This window comes from Myotis daubentonii, chromosome 2 (assembly GCF_963259705.1).
Source record: "Myotis daubentonii chromosome 2, mMyoDau2.1, whole genome shotgun sequence".
NCBI classification, from domain to species: Eukaryota; Metazoa; Chordata; class Mammalia; order Chiroptera; family Vespertilionidae; genus Myotis; species Myotis daubentonii.
The window spans coordinates 195,062,897-195,089,388 of record NC_081841.1 but is presented as its reverse complement, the minus strand read 5'-3'; the positions used below and the strand labels follow the sequence as shown (position 1 = coordinate 195,089,388).

General features: G+C 45.2%; 2 protein-coding genes across 2 annotated transcripts in view; one reads left to right on the top strand and one right to left on the bottom strand.

The window, feature by feature from the left end:
- Nucleotides 1-12,373, top strand: part of LOC132226783 (sterile alpha motif domain-containing protein 1-like) — a 70,554-nt gene extending 58,181 nt beyond the window's left edge. The window contains exon 2 of the mRNA XM_059681217.1: nucleotides 12,040-12,373. Within this exon, the coding sequence (XP_059537200.1) occupies nucleotides 12,040-12,081 (42 nt within the window). The 3' untranslated portion in view covers nucleotides 12,082-12,373. The remainder of the gene's footprint in view (nucleotides 1-12,039) is intronic.
- Nucleotides 1-26,492, bottom strand: part of SH2D4A (SH2 domain containing 4A) — a 482,539-nt gene that overhangs the window by 174,075 nt on the left and 281,972 nt on the right. The window lies entirely within an intron of this gene.

The following is a 26,492-nucleotide window of genomic DNA, read 5'->3' as shown; positions in this document are numbered from 1 at the left end:
ACTGCTATCCCTAAATTACATGGCCCATTGGAATCTGTCTTGGCCCATTCATTAGGTACACACTGAATTGAACAGTGTCCTTCAGGTCTGCACTGGGCCCAGGTGAGCTGGGCGAGGGCAGTCTTGTTGGAGGGCTAGGGATGGAATCCGACTGCAGGGCTACCAGGAAAAATTTGATGATGTTGATGAGGTGGAGACAGTAGGTATGGACAGCGCTTTCAAAATGCTTAGCTGAGGTCTGAAGAGAGAAAGGGCAATAACAAGAGGGTGGTGATACCCAGCCAGATAGCGTTCATTTTCCTCTTATTTTTTTTCTATTTTTTTTTCAAACGTGGGAGAATTTGTAGGGTGAAGAAAAGGAGCCAATATAAAATGTAAGGTGGTATTTTCTCCATTCACTGATGTGACTTAATGTTTCTTCTCGAAGTTCTTAAGTGCATGGTTCATGGCCCAGTTCTGTACACAGTGGGCATGATAAACATTTGCAGCAGAACAAAGGAATTCCACCTGTAGAAAAAGATTGTATGGGATTGCTCACCTCCTGTGGTAGCCTGTTTCCTTCCCCGTCAGGGTGTGGCCTTTGCCTCTCATTTTGCTTCACAATAAACCACCATGAAGATTTTAAATAAAAATCCATCTCCCCCACTGAGGGACGCTGCGGCCAATTCCCAGTGACCTTCCCTGGCATTCCAGTGCGTTCTTCTCTTCCCTGACCTCAAACCCTCACCAACAGACTCTGTTTTTCCAAGTCACTCATTGAAGTACAACAACCCATAGGAAGACCCAGGGCTGGCGTGGCTCAGCAGTTGAGCGTAGACCTATGAACCAGGAGGTCAGAGTTCGATCCTGAGTCAGGGCTCATGCTCGGGTTGTGGGCTCACTCCCTAGTGTGGGGCGTGCAGGAGGCAGCCAATCAGTGATCGTCATCATTGAAGTTTCTGTCTCTTTCTCTCCCTCCCTTTCTCTCTGAAATCAATAAAAAGATATTAAAACAAAAGAAGCTCCAGGGACCAAATACTGATCTAGTCAGAGAATCATTTTCTCTCTGAGCGTCAACTGGTCATCTGTGAAATGGAGTACGAACACCTGCTTCAGAGGGGTGTTGTGAGGGAGGTGAGAATGTGGCTCACAATTGTATAAGCGCTTTTTAAACTAAGAACTGTGAACGGCAGAGTCTATTCACCTGTAAGGAACTGATTATTTGTATTCCCGTAGGCCAGGGTGGGTGTTCGCATTTTATTAGAAACCTGACTTCTTCTCTGAGGGTCATATATAGTACCTGCTTCAGTCACTTTTCTCTTTTTTGACTTATAAAGGAAATTGGCCTGGAAATGTCAGCAATTGAGAAATTGCAGTGGTTTTTTGCTACATGATCTACAGTTGTAATAGACACAGCAATAACAGTATTCTCTATGTGTAGTCTCTTTCTTTTTTTCTAAGGAGTAAAAACCACTGACTGGAGTAAGTAATGGGAGAGTGGAGCTTCATCTGTGGCACCGCATGTCTTTGGAAGCCAAATTTTCTCTGACACATGAGAAATGGTTGAAGACATTTCAGAAATTATCCCTATTGGTAATGGTCCGAGGCACACACTGTGTAGGGAGTAATAAAATCCAGTTTGTAATTTGTGCTAATTAACTGCTAGATGAAAAGAATTTCAGCTTTATTAATTTCATTTTTCAATAATTTGCACATCTGGACAGCACTGTACACTTGGATTGTGATGTGCAAATGTATAATATTTTCAGCACAGCATCTCTTTCAGGTCAACTACACTCTAAACCAAAACTTCTAATGGGGACAGAGGATGAGACACGAGTTGTGCATTTATATCCTAAGTTTTCCTGCTCAGCACAGGAAGCATGTGGGTAAACGGTCATACACAGAGATTGATGCTGAAACGTTTGGCTCAGGACTTTGTTGTTTCTGATGCCAACTAGCGGAAAGCATATTGGTGGTTTGAGGCCTGCGTGATGCCTCCTTCATTCTGGTAGGGTGACAGTCACAAAAAGTCACACTGTGCACATTGCCTCTACTTCATTCTGCTAGAGTGACAGTCACAAATACAGTCATATTTCTTTACTTCATTCTGGTAGAGTGGCAGTTACAAATACAGCCACACTGTGCACATTTCTACTTCATTCTGATAGAGTGACAGTCACAAATACACTCATGCTGTGCACATTTTTGCAGTTCTTAATGCAAACAGAGGCCCTGAGTCCACGGATATATCTAAACCGCTTAGTAAACACTTAAATAGCAGAGAGGGCATTTGAAAAACCTATCTTTGGTGTTTGCATTTTCTAGTATGAGTGCTTCTGTGTTCCACAGGGTTTTGTCCCTGACAGAAATTTCTGTGCCAAGCGTGAGAGGTAGAGACATGTGACTGAGTTGGGAGTGGAGTCAGAGAAGGGAGGGATGTGACTGACCACGGACCCCATGTCTCGTCCCGCAACCATGACTCCCGGGTTGATACTGTCCCTCTTGGGCATTGCTGCCTTCCCGAAGGTTCTTGCCCTGGCCAGCTTGTCCTCTTCTGTACTAACGGGGTGAGGAGGGGTGGTGAACAAGCCCAGGCTTTGGAGGAGTTCTATGTGGCCCATGTTTCCACGTGAACCGAAGGTGGCATTCAGACCAGAGTGCACATCTGTTTGGGCTTTTGCTGTCTTTTCCATTTCTGGGACGTCCCTTCTGGGTGTAGTCTTGGTGGGAGGCAGGCATCGCCCTGGGAGCTCACAAGCACACCTCCTAACACAGCCAACTGGACGCTCCTCCCTGAACTTTGAATCTTGAGTGAGGAGAAGAGCCACAAGAATGCCCCCAAAATGGAAGGCCAAAAGAGAGTGTGGCAGTCCTGAGCCAAGCATTTCTGCACCTTCAGAGGAAGGATGGTTGGCTCGGTCTGTGGCCGTGGTGGCAGCACTCCTGTGAGCACCTTCTGAGGAGAAGCCAGAGTGAGCTCTCGCTCGCCTTCTGATGCTTTCCCCAAACTGGCAAGTGTCAGTTTCAGCCCTGCTATCCAGAGTCCAGACTGACATAGAGACCCCCTCCCACGGGCGGCCCCAAGTTGCCATTGGTTCCACACTCTCTTTTCGGCCTTCCATTTTGGGGGCATTCTTGTGGGTCTCCTGCCGCAGGTGGAGCATGGAACAGAATGCTGACGTTTCCACCCTCCGTTAGCCAAGGTCGGTTTACTTGAGGGAAAGAACCAGTGTCCTCTTGCCTTGTGTATGGCTAACGGGTGTCATCATGTTGTTTGTACCACCGTGGGACACCTCACCGTTCACGAGAGCACGTATGTACCTGATCCTTTGGATGTCTGAGTAGAGACACTACTGTCTGAGTTGTGCAGGTGAGCAAGCAGCTTCAGTGAAGGTGACTCTCCCAAGGTCATAGGGCTGTTAACTGGCAGAAATAGGACGTGAACCCAGGCCTCCTGACTCCCAAACCGCCCTTTCTTGCTCATTCTGATACATCAAAGTTAGCCTTGTAATGAAACGTCCTTCATTGAAAGACCACTCCTACCAGATTCAGAAGTCTCAGCGACTAAGAATTGAGGATGAGGAGCATTTGAGTAGGAACAGTTCCCAGCTGGTGTGGTCACCACAAGCAGTCTTGTTCTGAGTTCCCTGGGGCCGCGTGGCTCATGTTAGGTCCCATTACCTGGGAAGATCAGGGGCCGGTAGACTGATCACCCTCTGTCTCCCTTCTTTATTTGAGACAATATTTGGCTCTGCAATGGTGATGGTCAAACACCACCTACACCTAGGTCCTTCCCTCTAGTCCCAACCCGTCAGCAGCTTGTTCAGCCCCACAGGACAGCATGGCAGGCCAGCTCCCAAGTCTGGGTAGTTTACTTTGAAACTGCTCTTTTTTACCGAGCTATTTAACACTAAGAACTGGTTAATACTGATTAGGATCATCCCCAAATAACATTTTTTCCTCTCAAATAGTATGTGCTTATTGCCGATAGATTAGGACATACAAATAAGCAAAAAGAAGTAAAGAAAAATTAGGAAATACAAATGAACAAAAGGAAATCAGGAAAAACTCTCATCTTGCCACCCAGAAATAGCCACTTTAAACATACAGTTTTCCAGACCTTCTTGCTGTTAAATTTTTATTCCCCTGTATTAGGTACTACTATAAGCATTTTTACATACCTTATCTCACCAAGTCTTCCCAACTTGCAAGATGTTATTATCCACATCTTATAGAAAAGGGAACTGTGGCTTAAAGGGGTCTGTCTAATTTCAAAGGTTGTACTCTTAACCATAATTATAAATATACATGTTATAAATGTATACGTATTAAATGGATACTTATTGAGCACCTCCCCCAAAGTCCGTTCATGTTGCAGCAAGGTAGGTTGTGTAAAATGTGTGAGTGGTTGGCTGCAGCAGAAAGTATGTGAGCAGGGATGGGTCCAGGTTTTGCTGGGCCTGATGCTTATGCAATTTTGGCTTTCATTTTAAGAGAAAAATATAAAATTTTGAATACAGAATTAGATACAAAGTGAATATCCTATATAATAAAAGCCCAGTGACCGAAATGGTGGAATGACCAGAACAACCAGAGACCAGGGCGATGAGGCAGGCAGGCGAGTGGTTAGGGGCGATGAGGCAGACAGGCGAGCAGTTAGGAGCCAGTGGTCCCAGATTGCAAGAGGGATGTCCGACTGCTGGTTTAGGCCCGATCCCATGGGATCGGGCCTAAACCGGCAGTCAGATATCCCCCAAAAGGTCCTAGATTGCAAGAGCGTGCAGGCCAGGCTGAGGGCCCCCTCCCCCATGCATAAATTTCATGCACTGGGCCTCTAGTTTACTTATAACGAGAAAAGGAATCACAAGAAATCCCTGAAGCTATGGAGTTTCAAGTTCCCTTTTTCCTTCTGCGCTCTCCTTAGGCAGTTGACCAGAAAAGCTTCCACAGTAAGTGTGGACGAAAAGGGCCACATGTAACCTGCGTGGCGGCCTTGCAAACCCAGAGACCTAAGGTAATCACAAAGGGTGGTTTGAAGTTAAGACGTTTTAAACTAAAGAGCTGTTTATGGTGGGTAGCCATGTCCCAGGCTGGCATCTTCCTTGACAAAGGTCAATCTTTACCTTGACTGAGCTTATTGCCTTTTTGCATCGATGATAACTTATCGTAGGAATGTCAAAGCAATTTTCCTTTCCCTGGAAGCCTCAAAGCACAGGCACCGCTCTGCAGAGACCACAAATCCCCTCGTTGTTATTGAGTTAATTCGTGACTGTTAACTATCCTGCACCCACCTAAGTAAGAGACGTGTCTATCCTTTTACGCTTTATCCAATCCCAGAGGTTTCCCTGCTTTGCTTTCTCCCACCTTCCTAATCTATCACCCGTGGATTTCATGTAACCCACTTACGTCTCCTCTTTTGATGGTAACGTCTAGAACAAGATGCAAAACTGCCATTCTCCAGAGCATTATCTCAATCTGTTGAGATTCTGTTTCCCAGCAATTGTAGACACTTTGGCTCAAATAAACTCACAGAAATTCTTCACAGGTTTGAGTGTTTCTTACGTTGACAGTAAGGCTTCCTGATGGGAACCTGGCTTTTCCTCCTGCCCAGAGAGCTCCACCCCCAGGGCTGGTGTCAGGCAGGGGCCTGCTGCTTAAGCTTCTCTGTGTTCCCAGGCTGAGTGGGGGGCAGTGTGCAGGGGAGACTCTGGGTCCCAGGGGGGTGGCGAGGGGAGGAGGCACCGCTTCGGAGCCGAGAGCTGTGGGGGCGGGAGCGGCATTCCCGCAAGAGTGGCACAGAATTCTTTTCCCATTTCAAGATGCTGTAAATATTGGCTGGCATCTTCTTCTCCTATAGTTTCATGGTTTCATGTTTTGTCTTTGTTAGATCTAGAGTTTAATTTGGTGGATGTTTTGGAGTAGGAACCTAATTTATTATTATTTCCCCCCAAATCTTAACCAGTTGCTTCAATACCATTTATTGGCAAAATTGTAAATGTTCGGTTCTAGGCAGTTATTTTTATTTTTGTTATGAAAGAGATCTTATATCCTCACCCCTAATTTTTCTAACGGGCTGTTGTTGGTATGTAGAAAGATTTAAAAAAAAAGAATTTGACCCATTAGCAAATTCTTAGTAATTCTGATAGTTTTCCCATTGTCAGGCCTTTTTTTATCTTGTTTCTACTTTTTGAAACCTATTTTTGGAGTGGCGTCTGATTAATAAAATGCTAGGATGACTGGCCCATAGGCTGTGGGAAGTGGCCAGGGCATGGTGACCTGATCATTGTGACCTGACCAGGCAGGATTGCTGATCATAATAATTATGATTGAACAAAGTAGGGTAAAGGTCAGGATACCAAGAACTTGGGGAATTTATCGCAAATCATAGGAAGTCTGACCCAGTGTGAATCACACCACAGATCAGATCACATATCCTGACCTGACATTTAACTTGGCCACAGCCCTGCCCTGGTACCCGGCTGTCTGTTACCCCGCCCGCCCTGCCTGACATGGCAAATTGCTTACCCAGGGTTGTTTAAAGGGATGTTGTGCCCAGGGTGAACTTGTTCTGCCTGCACTTCCCTGAATAAAGGACTGAACTCACCAGAGATCAGCACAGCTTTTAGGGATTTCCCGAATGTTTGCGTGTGCTGCAGCACCCTGCCTTCAGATGCACAGCAGGTCTGAGTTGTCCTGGTCTGTGCCCGCCAGAAAGGCTGCGTAGACCCAGCTCTCCAGCGTGGGCAGGCAGGCCTGGCCCAGAGCGGCAGTTTGTTCAGGCTGTGCAGTGGCATGGTCCTGGCTCGCGCAGAGGTGAGTAACCTGAGACCTGCATCTGTGACTTACGTGTGGTTTAGACCCATTTTTCTTGAACATTTTTTCACACCGAAGCAACACACTTTGTGGGCTTTACACCCCTGTGAGCACTAGTGAGTGCTCCCCTTCCCAGGAACTAGAAGGGGGAAGACCGCAAGGGGCATGGCAGTGATCTTACAGGTGCAGGTGTGTGGCAGAGGGAAGTGTCCCCAGTGGGAGGGAAATTTGGGGAACCTTCTATTCGGGCGGCGGGGGGTGGGGGGGGGGGTGCTGGGAGCCATTGTATTTCTAATGAAAAAGAGCCCCTAGGAAGGGAAGTAAGTTAGCTTGCCAGCTCATTAGCAAACTTTCTGATCTGTTCCAGGCCCAAAGAAGGGAGAGGAGAGACAGCCGCCTCTAGCAGCTGCTGGGCCCGGGGCAAGGAGACCAATGGAGGCTTCCATTCCATGTTTCTAAATAAATATTTCATTAAAATTTTGTTTCAATTGCAGTTAACTTTCAGTATTATCCCGTATTAGTTCCAGATGTACAGCATTATGGTTAGACAGTCACATACTTCACAGAGTAGTCCCCCTGATATTATGAGTACCCACCTGGCCCCACACTTAGTTATTACAATACTAGAGGACCAGTGCACAAAAATTTGTGCACTCGGGGGGGAGGGGGGGTTCCTCAGCCCGGCCTGTGCCCTCTTGCAGTCTGGGACCCCTCGGGGGTGACCACCTGCTGGCTTAGGCCTGCTCCCCAGGGGATTAGGCCTAAGATGGCAATCAGACATCCCTCTGGCAGCCCGGGAGCTCTCAGGGGATGTCCACTTGCCAGCGGGGAGCAGGCCTAAGCTGCAGTCAGACATCCTTAGCACTGCTGAGGAGGCAGGAGAGGCTCCCACCACCACCCCTGTACTGGCAGCCGTCAGCCTGGCTTGTGGCTGAGCAGAGCTCCTCCCATGTGAGAGCGCCCTGACCACCAGAGGGCAGCTCCTGCATTGAGCGTCTGCCCCCTGGTGGTCAGTGTGTGTCATAGTGACCAGTCATTCCCAGTCCTTCTGCTGTTAGGGTCAGTTTGCATATTACCCTTTTACTATATAGGATAGAAGCCTGGTGCATGGGTGGGGGCCGGCTGGTTTGCCCTGAAGGGTGATCCGGATGAGGGTGGGGTCCCGCTTGGGTGTCTGGCCAACCTGGATGACGGGCTGATGGCTGTTTGCAGCTGGCCACACCCCCTTCAGGGTGGGGGTCCCCACTGGGGTGCCTAGCCAGCCTGGGTGAGGGGCTGAGGGCCGTTTTCAGGCTGTCGGGCAACTGAAGCTCCCAGCCTCTCCTTTTTTTTTCTGTTTATTTTTTATTTTTTTTAAATTATTATTCTGGGATTTATTTACCTTCTATAGCTGTCACTGGAGCTGAGAGCCGGCTCCAGCTCTGAGGCCCGGCTCCAGTTCTGAGGCTGCGACTGGCTGAAAGGAGCTATCTGGGTTTGTTTACCTTCTGTAATTGAAACACTGTTGCCATCACTGCTGCTCTAAGCTCTAAGGCCAAAGCTGGCTGAAAGCAGGTTTCTGGAGCTTGTTTAGCTTCTATAATTGCAACATTGTTACTTAGACTGGAGCTCAGAGGCAGGCAGCGGCAGGCGGGGAACGTTGGCTTCCTCCATCACTGGAGCAAGCAAGCCTCCTGTTCGCTTCAGTTGCCTGGCTGCCGGCCGCCATCTTGGTTGGCAGTTAATTTGCATATCACCCTGATTAGCCAATGGGAAGGGTAGCGAAGTTATGGTTAATTACCATGTTTGTCTGTTATTAGATAGGATTATTGACTATGCTCTCTATGCTGGACTTTACAACCTCATGACTGTTCGGAAACTACCAACTTGTACTTCTTAATCCCTTTACCCTTTCACCCAAACCCCCATCCTTCTCCCCTCTGTCAACTATCAGTCTGTTCTCTGTATCTATGAGTCTGTTATTATTTTGTTTGTTAGTTTATAGTTTTCTTTAGATTCCACGTATAAATGAAATCATATGGTATTGTCTTTCTCTGTCTGGCTAATTTCAACAAAATGAAATAAATATCTCAAAGTCATAAGTCACCCTTTGCATAAATCCAGTTCTATCCTCCTCTCTTGATAAATATACCTTCATAGCATCCTGGGAAGCCAGATTCAGATTTAGAATTAGAATTCTCAGACTCAAGTTCCTTGTCCAGAATCTCCCTGCGGTACATGTTGACATCCCTGGCCACAGCTCCCAAGTCTGTCTGCACCCTCTGCTAACAGCCTCCCTTGTACAAAATGAAGGAAGGGTACCACCTTTGAGAGCTTGGACCAGACAGGTACTGAAGCAGGTCCCAGGGACCTGTGGTATGGTCTAGGACAGTGGTCGGCAAACTGCACCTTGCGAGCCACATGTGGCTCTTTGGCCCCTTGAGTGTGGCCACGAAGTTTCAATCGCACTGTACGTGCGCGCCCGCACGTGGTATTTTGTGGAAGAGCCACACTCAAGGGGCCACAGTTTGCCGACCACTGGTCTAGAAGATGGGGCGGGGCCTGGGTAGGCACATCCCTGGGGCTCTGTGAGCTCCTGGCTCCATGGACGTGGCATGGCTGGAGGAAGTGTGAGCAGGACCCTCTAAGCATGGTGTCCAGGGCATAGGTTCAACCTCTTGCCCAGCCTAAGATAGATAGGGTTGGGGATGAACATGGGAGGAGTGGATGGAGCACATGGGAGCTTCGAACCCCATCCTGAGCAGGTGAGGTGCTGCAAGGGGTGAGATCAGGCACCCCAGGCACAAGGGCCCTGGGAAGAGCCAGATTGTATTATTAGAAATGCCCTTTCCCCTTCTGGATTGTGGGTAATTCATGTTCAGAATTACCCCTCATCTGACGTAGACCTAGTGCACGTGTCCTGCCCCTGTCGCAGACCCCTCTCCTTTCCAACGCCCGGGTCTTCCTCATGATATGGCTTTGGCGTTGGTGGAAATGGGTCTGATGTGATGAAAGGAGCCAATAGTGGGGTTGGAGGCGAATAGAGGGCAAATGGCTTCTCTCTCTCTGGTGCCCGCCCCTCACTCTGCTCTCAGATCTGCTGGGCTGGTCCTCATTCTTTGCCCCAACTCTCCACACCCACCCAATACCTGTCTTTCCATTTCATTTCTTTCCTCATTTTCTGTTTCTTTTTTTTGCCTGAGAATTTCTTTGTTCCTGATGGTCGGTCGGTGGGGGGGTGGGGGGGGGGCTTGGCAGGGACAGTGGGGGCTGCACAGGAGGTGGGAGACATGCCCCTTGCAACCCAGTAAGCTGTGATATCACTGTTGTAGAACTACATATATTCAGGCATGTTACAAGTTAAACAGGCTTTTGTGGGTTGACATGGAAACCCAACCATCTCTAATAACATTATTTCTGGGGAGAAGCACCTTCCCAGTTTCAAAGAACTGATGTGCAAATGAACTTCCAGAACAAAACGTGCTTGTCATTGTGGCTGTTATTTTTAGAAGTTTGGATCTGAAAGGGGCTCTGTGTACATCAGTAAATGAATTGAATTAAGTTCCTTCCAGTTCCAAAGTTTCTTCGATTTTTGTCCACCTCCCTCATTTTAATAAGCCAGGAAACTGCTCTCAGAGACTGTGAATTGATTTATGCAAAACGAAACACAAAGCTGTGAGTGGGGCCAGGCCTGGGATGCCCCTTGCTTCCATCTTCTGTTACTATCAGGACGCAGGGGTGCCATTCTGGTCATCGGAGGACCAAGCCCCAGCATCCGTTTGGGGGTAGGTGGCTCAGGAGGACATGCAGGGGAGCATGGTGGCCTTGAACCCCGGTGGATGCTGTCGGCATCCACCTGTGTGCTCAGGAACCTCAGTACCACTTGCACATGTTAGATTTCATACTCGTGACCATGTTAACATGAGACCGTATTTGAAGAGAAGGAGCAAGAATCATAGCTTTTTAGAGTATAAAAGTGGCCACAGAGGTTATTTGCTCAACATTCTCAAACAGTGTCCTCCTCTGCATTAAAATGAGATGGATCTGTATGTGGAATAAATTATTGGATTTTTTTATGGCTTTGTAGCATTCTTGAATTTCCTTACCTTTAAGAGTTCTAGTGCATAGAATAGTAACTACTGCGTTTTAGAACCTGACGGCATTTATATTCTATGGTACCGACTGCATAGCATCCACGAGGCTGTTTGCCGTCTGTGATACAGGCATCGCAGCACATCAGGGTGATGGAAATGGAAGCACTCGGCCGGGGCCTGCCTGAACCGATTGTACTAACTGTGTGGTTTCCGTTCTTGCTGTCGTTGTTGTCGCTGTAGACAGGGATTCTCTGTCAGACGGCAGTCTCTTCCTATCTGGTTTCCCGTGCTTCCTGGTGCCTCTCCTTGATTTGGGGTGTTTTCTGTCACTCCAGAGGAATCTGTTTCCTGTTCTGAAGAGCTCTCTCATGGGTCAAGAGGTGCAGAATTCCTTCTTTTTGTAAATGTTTTTAAGAGTTTTGGTTTGGTACATTCCAGGAATCACTTTTCATTCCTCTCTGTACCTTGGAGTCCTTTCAGTTATGGCTTCCCCACCTTCATTCCCCCCGCCCCCCCACCCCCCCGCGCCTTTTCCTGTACACCATTAGTCTTGGGTTTCCTTTCTTAATAAGCTGGCGACATAGGGGTATCCCTTAAGCTTATTTCCCTTCCCTGTTGGGAGCCTGATTTGCATTTATGTTAGGTATCATTAGTAATTGCTCAGCTATGAGGACAACATAAGACAAGACCTTGTCAGGTTGAGCTGCCCTGTTCCCCGGGCTTCTCTGGGAACAGTCTGTGTTCTATCGCTGGTTATCTGAAGAATGACCGGTCTGGAGTCTCCCTCTCCCTCTCCTGACCTTTGTCTGTTGGCTAGGTTTCAGTGTTTCACACTCATTCTCACCGTCCGATCTCCTTTAGGCCACTAAGCGAATACAGAGACCTCTGTCTGCTTCCTGTCCATGCCCCCGAGTGCTGGTGTGAAGATTAAAGCGATTGTCTAGTATTTGGGATTAGTCCCTGAGGAAATGACTTAGGAAGTGTGTGTATGATGTAGCTGAGCAGTGGGGTATAATGTTTTTCAGACAATTTGAAAATGTCAGTCCTCTGTGACTGAACATTTCCCACAGAGGAATTCTCCCTACCTCCCTGCTGACTTCTGTACCCCATTTCCCCTATCCACATACTCTCTCTTCAAAGCGACTTTTCACACCTGTTCTTTTCTCCTCAGTCCTCCAGCATCTCCTCATCCTTCCTTAATATCACCTGGTGACCTTGTTTCTCATTTCACTGATGAAGTAAGAACACTTTGAAGATAGCGACTCTGCCCTTTCGGTGCTAACACTACAAACCCATCCCACCATCCGTCCTTCTAGATTTCAGATTTATTTCCTCCTAAACCAACAGACTCACCCCTGTCCAAGGCCTGCCCTTCTTGCTCTGGATTCCATCTCTTCTCACTTACTTAAGGGTATTCCTCTAAAGTGGATCTTTTCCTCCCTGCATCATTAATTCTTCCTCTTTCCTGGGTCAGCCCCATCAGCACGGGCTGATAGAAATACCTTCTCTCTTAAAAAATGTGCTCTTGAACTCACTTCTGTCTGTAGCTACCACTCTTTTCTCCTCCCCTTTATTGTAGATCTTTCAAAAGAATAATTCCCTCCCTCCCTCCCTCCCTCCCTCCCTCCCTCCTTCCCTCCCTCCCTCCCTCCTTCCTTCCTTCCCTCCTTCCCTCCTTCCTTCCTCCCTTCCTCCCTTCCTCCCTTCCTCCCTTCCTCCCTTCCTCCCTTCCTCCCTTCCTCCCTTCCTCCCTTCCTCCCTTCCTCCCTTCCTCCCTTCCTCCCTTCCTCCCTCCCTCCCTTCCTTCCTTCCTTCCTTCCTTCCTTCCTTCCTTCCTTCCTTCCTTCCTTCCTTCCTTCCTTCCTTCCTTCCTTCCTTCCTTCCTTGTTCCAGCTTCTGTCCCCACCACTTTACCAAACAGGTCTTATCCAGGTCACTAATAACTCTTACGTTGTCAGATCTAATGGTCAGTTCTAAGTCCTTATCATACTTGGTTCATCCTCAGCATTTGGCACTATCCTTTTCTCCTTTCTTCTTGTTTTTCTTCCCTGATTTCAGTACCCAGCCTCTCAGTTCTCATCCTGTCTCGGTTGATGGTTTCTCTTCCTCTTGCCAATGTCTCAACACTGGACATCCCTGGCTCAGTTGTTGAGTCCTTTTTTTCTCTTTTCACTTACTTTACAAATGTTCTTACCTAGTTTCATCCTTCTGTGTCTTCAAATATATACTTTTGGTCTTAATTTCATTACCTGCTCCTTTTTATACAACAACGCTACCTATTAGATTTTTCCTATTGTTCCACAGTTTCTTGAGGATGTAATTTTTATTATTTTTTATAATGTTCTCTCTGTTCTTCAGATTGGGTAATTTCTATTGATCTTCAACTTTTCCTCTTTAATCTCCATTCTGCTTTTGAAATGATCCTATGAGTTTTTGATGATAGATATTCTGGTTTTCAGTTCTATAATTTTCATTTGGTTCTTATTTATAGTTTCTGTTTCTCTGCTGGGAACACCTAGTTGTCCATTGATTTTGAGAGCATTTACCTCATGGAACATAACTATAATAGCTGCTTTAAAGCCTTTGCTTGAAAATTCTATCATCTTGGTCATATTGAGTTGGCATCTATTGATTATTCTTTCCCTTGGGAACTGGTCACATTTCCCTGGTTCTTTCTGCATCGAGTCATTTTACATTGTCCTGAATGTTGTGAATATTATGTTGTATAAACTCTGGGTCTTTTTGTACTCCTCGAGAATGTTGGTGTTTTTTGTTTTGTTTGTTTTTTATTTTGATGTAGGCCATTCTCTGTCTCACCCTCTTTGAGTTTTCCAAAGGCTCTGCTTTCTGTTCTAGGTCTGTTCTGACATGTGCCCCTCAAGGGTGAACTTGAGACTTGGGTGGGTCCAAGTACAGAAGTGGAGAATCCCCTTCCCTAGCTCTCTTCCCTCTGGTTCACTCACACTTTTTGGCTCGTAGGAGAGAGACAGATGGGTTTTCTGTCTGAGATCTATCTGACTGTGGACCTCTGTGAATGGGGCTCACCCTTGGGGCAGAGCCAAGGGAGAAGGAGAAGAGAGGGAGAGGAGAGGGAGAAAGGAATTAACCATTTGCAGGTTACTTTCCCAACTTTGCCCCCTTTCTACACTCTGCTTTTTCCTCCCAATGTTTTTTTATTGCTGTAAAATACACATAACATAAAATTTACCATCTTAACCATTTTAAGAATATAATTCAGTAGTATTAAACACATTAATAATGTTGTGCCGCCATCACCACCATCCATCTCCATAGCTCTCTTCATCTTGCAAAACTAGGTTCTTTTTATCTTATAAAACTAGAACCCTATACCATTAGACAATGACTCTGCATTTCCTCTTCTTCCCCCAGGCCCTGGAAACCACCATTCTACTTTCTGCTTCTATGATTTTAACTATTCTAAGTATCTCATATAAGTGGAATCATACGGTAATTGTCTTTTTATAGTGGCTGGCTTATTTCACTTAGGATAATGTTTTCAAGGTTCATCCACATGTCAGAATATCCTTCCTTTAAAGGCTAAGTAATATTTTATTATATATATAGGCCACATTTTGTATAACTATTCATCTATCGATGGACACTTGTGTTGCTTCTACATTTTGGGTACTATGAATAATGCTTCTATGAATATGGATGGACAAATACCTCTTTGAGACCCTGATTTCAATTTTTATGTATACATTAATAAATGCTGGATCATATGGTAATGCTAATTTTGTATTTTTAACTTTCTGAAGAACCAACATACTCTTCTTTTTTTTTAAATCCTCACCCAAAGATATTGATTTTTAAAGAGAGAGGAAGGCAGAGGTAGAGAGAGAGAGAGAGAGACAGAGAGAGAGACACACACACACATAAACATTAATTGGTTGCCTCTTATACACACCCCAATTGGGTAATGAACCTGAAACCTGGGTATGTGCCCTGACCAGGAATGGAACCAGCAACCTTCCAGTGTACGGGACGATGCTCCAACCAGCTGAGCCACACCGGCTAGGCCAACATACTCTTTTCCAGCTGCGCCATTTTATGTTCCTCTAACAGTACATAAGGGTTCCAATTTCTCCACATCCTCACCAACACTTACTATTTTCTGTTTCTTTATATTTTTTTTGATAGGAGCCATCCTAATGGACGTGAGGTGGTATCTCATTATAGTTTTGATTTATATTTCGCTAATGATCAGTAGTATTGAGCATCTTTTCATGAGCTTATTGGCCATTTGTACATCTTCTTTAGAGAAACATTTGTTCGAGCCCTTTGCCTATTTTTGGATCAGATTTTGTTGTGGTTGCATTTTCAGAGTTTTCTATATATTCTAATTATTAATTCCTTATCAGATATATGATTTGCAAGTACTTTCTCCCGTTCAGTAGGTGCTCTTTACTTCTGTTGATATTGTTTTTGGTGCACAAAATTTTAGTTTTTTATGAAGTCCAATTTGTCTATATTTTCTTTCATTGACTTTGCCTTTGGTGTCCTATCCAAAAAAATCATTGCCATATCTAATGTCATGAAGCTTTTGTCCTGTGTTTTCTAAGAGTTTTATAGTTTTAGGTCTTTGATCCATTTTTTGAGTTAATTTTTGTATATGGTGTTAGGTAAGGGTACAACTTCATTCTTCTGTATGTGACTCTCCAGTTTTCCCTGCACCATTCATTGAAAACACGGCCTTTCCCCCCATTGAATGCTTTTGGCATCCTTGTCAAAAATCATTAGACCGTACCTGTGAGGGTTTATTTCCGGGCCCTTGATTTTATTCCGTTGGTTTATATATCTGTCCTTTCACAGGTTTCATGCTGTTTTAACCACTGTAGGCACCATCTGCCTGCTTTTGTTTCCTTTGCAAAGTTCTCAGCTTTTTGTAGTTTTTCCAGAGTTTCTAGTTGTAGTCAGAGGGAGGATGATTGTCACAGGCATTCACCAGTAAGATAGTTCTATGATTTGAAATGCCTTATTGGCAGCACCCAGATTCATATCTCTTGCCTGCACCTCTTGCCTGAACTCAACTTCTTTTCAACAGTTATTGGCTGCAGCTAGCATCCTCACCTTCTCTATTTCCAGCATCTCTGAAGCATAGCCAGGTTGGTTGTGAAGATACAGGAATTATGTGGCTCAAATACTTAAACTCAGAAACCCAGTGAAGACTCTGAATTCCATTTCACCCTTGTTCCTTGCGTCCACGTCTGTCTGTAGTGCTGTGAATGAGTGGCCATGTGTGTTATTCACAGAAAGGGCAGTTGTCGTCGCAGGGTGTGTGTCCTCACTGCTAGTAGACGTGTTTTCTGCATGGTCTCTGTGCGCTACTGGCATTGTATTTAGGTAGTTCCTAGGAGTCTCTAGCTGTCCAGGTCTTTGGGCTGTTTCCAGCACCCTAAAGGCATAAGGGGAACACTTGCAGCCTGTGGGGAAGATGCCGACTGTATCTGAGATATGACTCAGCAGGAAGAAGAATGTTTGCTGCTTGTTCTTTCTAAGGCTACATTGTAAATTAGGAAATCTCTTGAGATGGCCTCGGGATTTACTTCTCACTTCTGATTTTTGAGGATGTTATTCTAACAGTTAAATACAGTGCTGACAACCCAGTCTCCCACCGCCCCAGCAGGGAAACTGTTACTGCTCAGTGGCATCGTCCCATAATGAACCAGCTTAAGTGGTAAATAACTGATGAAGCCTGTTCTCCTTTTGCTTTTCTGAGTGCAGTCGTTTCTTGTCAAGCTTTATACGTGTTAAGGCTTTTTCCTTCTTCTTTATGTGACAGTGCGTTTTTATTTTATTTTTACGAGAGTAGCAATTTAATACTGCGTGGTTGGAATTTAGGATGAATAGTGGATTATGAACTATTAAGAGATATACTTTTATGTTTTGGGCGTAAGCAATCATGTAATTGTCACCTTTAAGTAACTAGAAAGAGGGAAACTAGTAGAAGTATTTTCTGCGTGGTCTCTGTGCGCTAGCTGGCATTGTATTTAGGTAGTTCCTGGGAGTCTTTGGCTGTCCAGGTCACAGGGCCCTTTCCAGCATCCTAAAGGCATAAGGGGAACACTTGCAGCTGTGCTGGGACGATGCCGACTGTGTCTGAGATATGACTCAGCAGGAGGAAGGATTTGATTCTCTTGGTGGAAGGAAGCCTCGGGGAGGGGTGATTTTTAAGCATCGCTGCAGCTGTAGGAAAGCCAGAGTGTCTTCTGAGTGCTCACGTTCACTTTCTGGTTCATTTCTTAATCCAGTGTTTATTGCATGTCCTGCTCTATACAGGTCACTGGGCTAGGTGGGCATCTGGGGAAGAGCTCCTCTCTGACATACAGAGTTGCTGCTGGTGGGGAGATAGGGAAGCCAGAGCACCTCTGTGAGTCTGATGAAAAGATGGTCAGGTGTGGGTGGCAGGAACCTTGACAGGAAGAGAGGGAGAAGAGTGTGAGTATGCAGCTTTAAGATACTGCTGTCCTGTGCAGTTAAAGTGCACACCATGAACCTTAACACTGTTTATATTCAATTCTTTGCATTTCTTTTGAGGAAATAGAAGCGATATTTATAATAGTTTAAAAAGGGAGAACGTCTAATTGCCCCACAGATCAGAATGATGACATTAACCATGGTACCTTCTTGAGATAGGGTTCTCTGCAGTCATTGAAGATCATATTGCAGCCCGACTGGCATGGCTCAGTGGGGGAGCGTTGACCTATGAACCAGGAGGTCATGGTTCAATTCCTGGTCAGGGCACATGCCTGCGGTCCCTAGTGGTGGGTGTGCAGGAGGCAGCCAATCAATGATTCTCATCATCGATATTTCTCTTTCTCTCTTCCTCTCTGAAATCAATAAAAATATGTTAAAAAATCATATGGCATAATAATATTTAATGGGAAATGCCATCTAATGTGTGTGTGTGGGGAACCCTATAAAGCAGTATGATTTCAATTTGGTAATGCTACGTTCTCCATCCAGACCAGCGGGGCTGCCCTCCTGAAATTGTAGCCATTCCTACCCCCCACCCACAGGCCCTCCAATGGCCTCACCCTGCTCCGCCACTTACCGCTCCATACTTACCACTTTCTAGCATACTATACAATTTACTTGTTCATGTTATTGCTTATTGTTTTTCTTTCCTGATAGAATATAAGTTGCAGGAGGCCAGGTTTGTTGTTGTTGTTGTTTTTTTGTTTTGTTTTTTTTTGGTCTATTTTTCTCACCGATGTATCCAAAAAGCCTAGAAAAGTGTCTGGTCTGGAACATGGTAGATCCTAATTAATACTGCCATTGTTGAATAAATGTTGAAGGAAATGTGGTTGGATTATAATATAGGTGGTTGTTAAATTTTTTTTCTTTTTCCTTTTCTGAATTTTAAGAATTTTTTAAATAGTAAACACAGATTGCCTCTATAATGAGAGGGGGGAAATCTTTAAAAAGATATTGTTACATATGAATTCCTCTAATAGCCCTGACTAGTTTACCTGGGGAAATGGCTGAAGGGACGATTGGAGGGGGCAGAACCAAAGATTCCCGTTGTGTGTAGAGAACGTGTCGAGCCGATCTGGGACCTGGGTTCTGCCCTGCTTGGGGCTGTCCGCTGGGCTTTGTGCCATTTCTCCTGTGCGCCCCATGCTCGTGGCCGCCTGCGTGTCTTGCTCCTGCATCCTCCTTCCTATTTTCCCACTATTTCCCGTTTTGTGTTTTCTTCCACTGCCAGCTTGAGTCATGCTTTGTTTCTGTGGCCTCTGTGACTCCTCTGGCCACATTGTCCTTGGGGTGCCCACGGCACAGGTAGAGTGTGCCCCGCACACCGGGCTCCAGGAGGCCCCGCCTGGCATTGCTAGTTCCCGGCTCTCACAGCGGGCCTCAGGGGAGCCACGTTTGCAATGGACATTACCCAAAGGGGCGAAAGCTACCTTTGCTGGGAGCCAAGTGGAATCTATTTTAAGACAGAAACCATAGAAATACTTGAAGCACAGATGCTCCACTTGCCTCACGTGTTATCTTTTCTCTGCAAGTCAATGACAAGCTGCTTGAGAATAAGGTTTCTCTTTTCCCCTTTTCCCGTCTTCAGCAGCACATAAACACTTCTGGTCTCCAAGCTGATGTCATGGACTTGATGGTTGGCCCTTGGTTTCCCATATATGAGATAAATGTTTCTGACCCTCCAAGGGATGGCGTAGAATAATACAGGGGCAAGGATTCGAGCGTCTTAGAAGGCATTATCTATGTATGCACGTAAATATTTAATGACATTTTGGTATTAATAATTTAAAAAGCTGATAAACTAAAGTGAAATATTCAGGATATAACTTGGCGACAGTAACCTTCTGCTGTTCAGATGGTACAATTTCTATTCAGGGACTACAGATTGAATTTTTGGACGCAATTAGACAACAGATTATTCGATTAGGTAAATGTTGATTGCGATTCTGCTACTTAAGAGGTACTGCAGTGGGCACCGAAGGGACTGGGGAGGTCAGGGAGAGATGACATGTGATCTGGGGCAGGTGGACGTGCACGCGTGGGGCACACTGTGATGAGCCCAGAATGATGAATTTTGTCAGGTGGGAGGTTGTAGACATGGGGACATAAAGGGTTCCGGGGGAGGGGGTGTAACAAAATCAAAGGGGTACGGGGAGAATATTTGGAGGAGTAGCCAGTAATTCCTGGGCAGGACCGTGGGGAGCATGCAGGTGAGGGGCGTGGGCGAGGAAGGCAGCAGGCGGATTTGGGCAGCGTGGAAACCTTCGTGCTGCAGTAAGAAGCTCTGTTATCAGCCCTAAGCCTTGGGTTATTTTACACTAGAAATGGGTTTTGAGAGAAAAGGCTTACAGTTTTTACATGGTTTGATAAACAGAAGAGTGACCATATGGTATGATGGTGCCTTTCATCTCATACTGAAATTAATTAAGCGAGGACACATAAAATCAAAGAGAAAATTGTTTGCTTCCAGAAACAGGTTTTTTTTGTTCTTTTTTTCTCTCCTCTCTGTGGTTGCATAGCTACTGGATTGGACTAGAGCTTACAGTGGCAAATTGATTCAAACTACTGTTGGGGAAATGGAGGTAAATTTCACATACTTAAATTATTTTCTCAAAGCCATGTAGCAAATTATTGAAATACTTTTGAATCGGATCCATGTGTCTGGACTCTCAGAAGCCTGCTAAGAAACCTTGTGATTTCCAGGATGTTATCAGTGTGACTGACGCCGTGTACATGCAGGGAGCGCTCTGACACAGTGCTGGCTCTGTCTTCCGCTTTGTGCAGAATGTGTTTCAGTCAGTAGTTATCTAGAGCACATTTTAAAAAATGTGTTTTGGGGAGGACTCCGAACCAAGATTGCTGAAAATTCATAAATTATTTTTCAGAGAATTTCAAAAGGTCTCTCAAGTATGTTTTCCTAATCCTATGTGATTTATACCATTTTCTTATTTAAAATAGATGAGCAGTTTAGAAGTATATAACTGAAAATCTTTAGGCTTAAGTTTACTCACAAAGTAATTGATCAGTGACTTAATTTTTTTATGACTAAAAAATTCAACTTGTTTCTTGTTTAGTTTTTAAATTCTGAAATATATTCAAAGAAAGCCAGCTGACTCAGAAGTGGAAAGTTTGTCTATTTTTGTAAAATGTTGTGTGTATATGTATGTATATGTGTGAGTATATGCGTGTATGTGTGTATGTATGTGGTGTGTGTATATATATGTGTGTATGGTGTGTGTACATGGTGTGTGTGTGTGAGAGTGTATTGGTGTAAGTGTGTATATGGTGTGTGTATGTAAATGTATGTGTGAGTGTATTTGTGTATGAATGTATGAATATGTGTGTATGCATATGTATCTCTGTGTATGGGAGCGTATGCGTGTTTGTATGTAAATGTATGTGTGAATGTGTATGTGTGTGTATGTTGTGTATATGTAAATGTGTATGTGTGTATAAGTGTATGTGTGTATGCATTTATGGATGTGTGAATGTATATGTGTGTATGGTGTGTGTGTACTAGTATGTATGTATTGTGTGTATGTGTGTATAAATGTATGTGTGAGTGAATGTGTGTATGTGTGTGTAAGCATGTGTGAGTATATGTGTGTGTATGTGTGTGTGTGTGAGTGTGTGTATGCATGTGTGTGTGTATGAGAGAGAGAGAGAGAGAGAGAGAGAGAGAGAGAGAGAGAAAGAGAAAGAGAGAGAGAGAGGGCTGGGATGTTGTTAGTGGAGAAACAAGCTGAGGAGCATCTGTTCCTACACTGTGTCCCTGAGTGGCTGCCAGGATGAGGTGGGATTACAGGAATGGAGGAAGGGACAGTCATGATTACTTTACATAATTTAAGAAGAAATGGTGAGAGGATGTGCGATTTTACCTTTCCATTTTGCATTTTTGAAAGAAAAGTAGAAAACATACTTATCAAAACTATTTTTCATAATGTAGATTCTTACTATGTTTTTCTTTTTGGAGCCAATTTTTCTCCACCCCCCGCCCCCCCGGGGGGAGTTAAAGGCCACAATATGTGCTGCTGGTTTTCACTTTCTTAATTCATTTCCAGCTTCTCTTAATATCTGAATTTTTACAGTTTTGTTCAACTTTACTATCATCATTTCAGAGGAGTTATAACCTGTACTTCAATTATGTTTCCTTTTAAAATATTAAAGTTCAAGAAAATTCCAAGATCATTCATGGCATTTAATACTTTTTTCATATGCTTTATCAAATTTTTGAATTCTTACCAATATTTACTACTTTTATAATGAAAATGTATGGATGGTATAATCTTACACTCCAGTCTCTGTGGTGTAATTTATAGTGATTTATGGCCTATGATTTTCACATTCTCCCTCACAGAGCAGCAAATGACCTTCTTGGCGTTTTTGAAAGTGCCCCTCATTTGAGGGAGAGACGTTGGGCTTTGAATTGCAAATACCGTTTCCTCACTGCCATTGTGTGGTCATGTTTGGTTTATGATCTTGACCTGTCCATACGCCAGTTGTGCTTTGTTCAAAGGGGGTGCCATGGTACGGACCCATCTCTTTCATTTTTATATGGAGTAATACTTAAGTCACTTCACACTTTAAGTGCTCAGGCAGAGTAGAAATTATGTCTTTTAAGAAAAAAAATAGAAATTATGTCTTTTGAGGAGAAGATGTTAATAGACGACGTGAAGTAGAATAGAAAGAAGTAAGAGATGGGGTTTTCTTCATCGGGTCTGGGGCCAGCTACTGGGTTCCTCTGGGCCTCCGTTCACGCAGCTGTGAAGTGAGGGCAGCGGACTGGATGCTTTTCATTTCCCTACGTCACTGGCACTTTGTGTCTGACTGTAGGAGGCCAGGATGGGGGCTTTGGCGCTACGGGAAGAACACTGGTAGAATATCTGTTCCTTTTTCTCCAGCACGTGAATCGAGGCTCCGTGAGCGTTAGCAGAGCGTACAACACCCTCCTTTTACTTAACATTTCACACACTGAAAGGAAAGGGTCTTGAAAGTTACTTGGACTTAATCTCGACAGGCAATTGGGAATGATTTCAAAAGGATGAAAATGACCTAAACCTGAACTGCCAAGTGAAGGTTGTCATGAAGAAAATGTACAAAATGAGGACAGTGTGACGGAAAGATGAAAGATGAAGCTAAATCTGGGACATGACCGATGCTGGTGAGAGGAATGGGGGCCCTTGACTGCATCCAGGGAGATGAGACCAAGAGGTTACCTCTTGGCAGTTGAAATCATTTTAAGTGAGTAGAGGATATACTCTTTTTTTTTTAATATGTAATATATGAGGTTTCAATGTAACATTTTAGGAATCTTGATATGTTTATGAGAAATATAATACCTAATACATTCTTCAGTTGGTTAGTTGAACATATATATTTCCATTTAATATAAGATATAGTACATATATGCTTAGTTCACATTTGTTTTTTATCACATCTCACATCCCATGCTTTACTAAACCTCTCTCTTTTTAAAAAAATTTGTTTTATTGCTTAAAGTATTACAAAGAGTATTACATATGTCTCTTTTTGTCCCCCTTGACCTTCCCTTGCCCCCCTACCACCCAGTGTCTTGTGTCCATTGGTTATGCTTATATGCATGCATACAAGTCCTTCGGTTGATCTCTTACTCCTCCCCCGCCCCCAACCCTCCCCGGCCTTCCTCCTGTAGTTTGACAATCTGTTCGATGCTGCTCTGCCTCTGTATCTATTTTTATTCATCAGTTTATAATGGTCTTTATTATCCATAAATGAGTGAGATCATGTGGTATTTTTCTTTCATTGACTGGCTTATTTCACTCAGCATAATGCTGAGGATATACTCTTTTATCAAGAGGATAATACATTTTTAGTTATTCATTATCCCAAATGTAACTAACCCCCACCCTTGCATAGTGTGTGAAGTATGGGGGAAGTTGATGTCCTTTGGGAGGTGAACAGGAGAGAGGACCATGCTGTCTGATGCTGCCAGTCCACCTTGGTTCTGATGGCAGAACCAAAGCCTGTGCTTGGTGGACTGTGGCTCTGCTCCATGGTTGCGTCAGTGATGGCGGTGGTGAGGCCCATGGCATCCCAGGCTGGATGTCGGGAAGAGGTGTGGTGAGTCATCACCGTGCAGGGAGATTTCAACACAGGCTGTGAATGAGAGCATTTATTCCATCAAAAGTCCACTCACAGCCAGAGTGACTTTGAGACAGCTGCCTTTTCTTGATCCTTCCTTCTGAGTTCTGGCTCCTAGGTCTTATCTTAGGAGGCCAGCTAACTAACTTGAAACGATTTTAAACACGACGTTCACAGCCTGAAAGAACCATGGTAAATAACACAGTTCGGTAGTGAATACTTTTACAAACAAGTTTGTATTTATATTCAGAAATGCCAAATGTATCAATGAGGGTAGTTTGGAGCGGGGTAAGGCCATTTCTTTACCCAGCCATCCGATGAAACCAGTAATGATTTCATTCTTCTCCTAGATTTACAGCTTTGACAAATGTTTTCAGCACAAATCTGAGGATCGTTTGGGAAGGATATCTCAGTACGGAGAGGTAATGAGGGCAAACCTGCTTTATTCCCAAGGGCCTATCCTGAGCCATTGCCGGGGCACCTCGGAGGCGATGGGAGAAGGCCTGGGTGTGGGCATGCTCTCTCCAGCCGGGAGTCCCTTTGCTGGTAATTGGAAGTCTTTGCTATGATGAGAGTGTCATTTTGGTTTTGTGTAGAAAGTGACATTTGTCTATTGTTTTGAAATTGCCAGAGTCTCATCAAAGCCAGATCTGAAAGCAATTTCAGGGTCATACCAAACCCCAAGGAGAGAGAACTGTAGCCCTGGTGGTGGTGGTGGTGGTGGGGGGGGGGGGGGCTGGATTATCTCCTTAGCTCTTCTCAGCTTCAGCTGTCATTCCTAAGATTCCTTCCTGATGAGTTGAAACTTTTTGCACAACAGAAATGTAGTATTACATTTCCCCACAGGTTGCTTCAGGTGATGCATTTATCTCCTTATATAGTGTAGACTTCCCCCTTGTCCCCCATCCCCATGCCCAAATGGTGATCATTCTTTTTGCCGTCCTTCCTTCCTTGTCCAAGGTTGGAGCTGTAGGAACTGTGCCTGCCTGGCGTGTTAATAAGGCCTTCTTTGCAGCCTCTACGATTGTCCGTTCCCAACTCACGAGAGCATGAATACTGTGCTGTTTGGAAGGAAGCCCATTATCGGGACCCCATCCCAGGCAGAGAGGCAAATGGGATGTGAGGTCATTGGTTGTTGTAGATTTATGATTTGCTCTGGGTGTATTTAGTTGTAGCAAGTGCTTGTCAACACCTTTTGCTTTTGGATTTTTTGAGGGGGTGGGAGAGAGGTTTAAAAGCAAAATAATCATCCAAAGAAAACATTGGCTTTTCATACTATTTTAGCCTTAAGCCAGGGTAAGAGATAGAAAACTACCATTGAGCGCAGACCTGATCCTAAGTCCCGGATGGTGGAAAGATACCCTCATTAGGGCTGTGGTTATCTTTAAACATGTCGATGTTGTGCCAGGGAAGTGGTTTCCCGACTGTTTGGGGGATTTGTGGCATTGTAGAGGCAGAGCGATCATGATGGATAAGAAACAGAACAGATCCGTGGGCAGAGAGCATTGTACAGTAGTTCCCGCTTATCCGCGGGAGGTAAGACCCGCAGTGGATGTACTGAACCCTCCATGTGCTTTGCTTTTTCCTGTACATACCTGCCTTTTCGCTTGAAGGAGGCACTTGACTGCTTCTCTTGGGCATCCCTGAATTGCCAGTATCACCCCGCCTGCACTTTGGGGCTACCGCTGAGTAACATATGCAGGACTTGGACACCAGCACTGTGATACCACAACAGAGGATCTGATCACCTAGGCGGCTACCGAGTCACCAGTGGGTGGGGAGCATACACAGTGTGGACTTGGTGGACAAAGGGATGATGATGTCCCGGGACGGAGCGAGCACTGCTCATGCGACTCAGAAAGGCTTGCCATTGAAAAGTTAGGACTTGTCCGTTTCTGGAGTTTCTCACTTAACATGTTCAGACTGCAGCTGACTATGGGAACCTGAAACTGTAGGAAGTGAAACCTCGGCTAACAGGATCTACCGTCCACCAGTTCTTCCCGGTCTGGTCTGTGTAACACTGGCGGTTCCCATTCTCCCTTTGTTGTTTCAGATGTGCCTGGCACTGCAGGCAGGGAATGCCCAGGTTTCGACCTTTCCGCTTGTCCCCGGGGCGGAGAGCTGGAGGCAGAGGCATGCTCTGTCGGGAGAGGCTGCGGGCGCAGGGCGGCTGGCTGCGCAGGCAGCCTCCTGAGTGGGGGAGCGGGCAGCGCTGCTCGTGCCGCAGCAGATGGTCCTGCCGTCTCCCCATCACTCACGGGGCGGTAGTGACGGGCCCAGTGAAGCTTCCACCAGCCTTGGCCGCTGTGACCAGCGGGGTGACGCCCAGCACATGTCTCTTTCTGATGTGCCTCCTGCACACAGGCATGCGTGGGGCCAGCTGCTGTGTTTCGCTTCAGGACAGAAAGGTTTCCGACCGGGAAAGAGGAAATGATAGAATAATAGGAGGCTTTTCCACGGAGAGGAAATACCGTTTCCTAGCAAATACACAGAGGTTCACTATTTAGATTGCATACAATTATTGGGCGAGATAAATCTTTTTAACTAAAACATCACCTTAACATTTTCCCCCCTGAATTGAAAATGTTTTATTTTGTTTTATGTACAAAGAGCTAGCATTGTTTCTGCGATAAGGTAGATGTCTTGAATGACCCATTCATGGAAGCTCACTTACAACAACGTAATGACGCCTGTGTCCTTTGTGTACGGATGGAAACACTTGGCCGCACATATTGAGGTCATAGTTCCAGACCAGACAAAGCCGATTGAGCAGATGCGGCAAGCACAAGAACCCTGGCCGAATTTCCTCCCCCGTCTCCAGGGGAGCTGCTGGTGGCCCATCTTCCTTGCTTGGGTGCAACGAGGCAAAAGATTTAGGAAACAAGTCCACATTCCATTTTAACGTTGATTTTTAAAAAAATCAGCCCAGCCAGTATGGCTCAGTGGTTAAGTGTTGACCTCTGAAGCGGGAGGTCACGGTTCGATTCCCAGTCAGGGCACATGCCC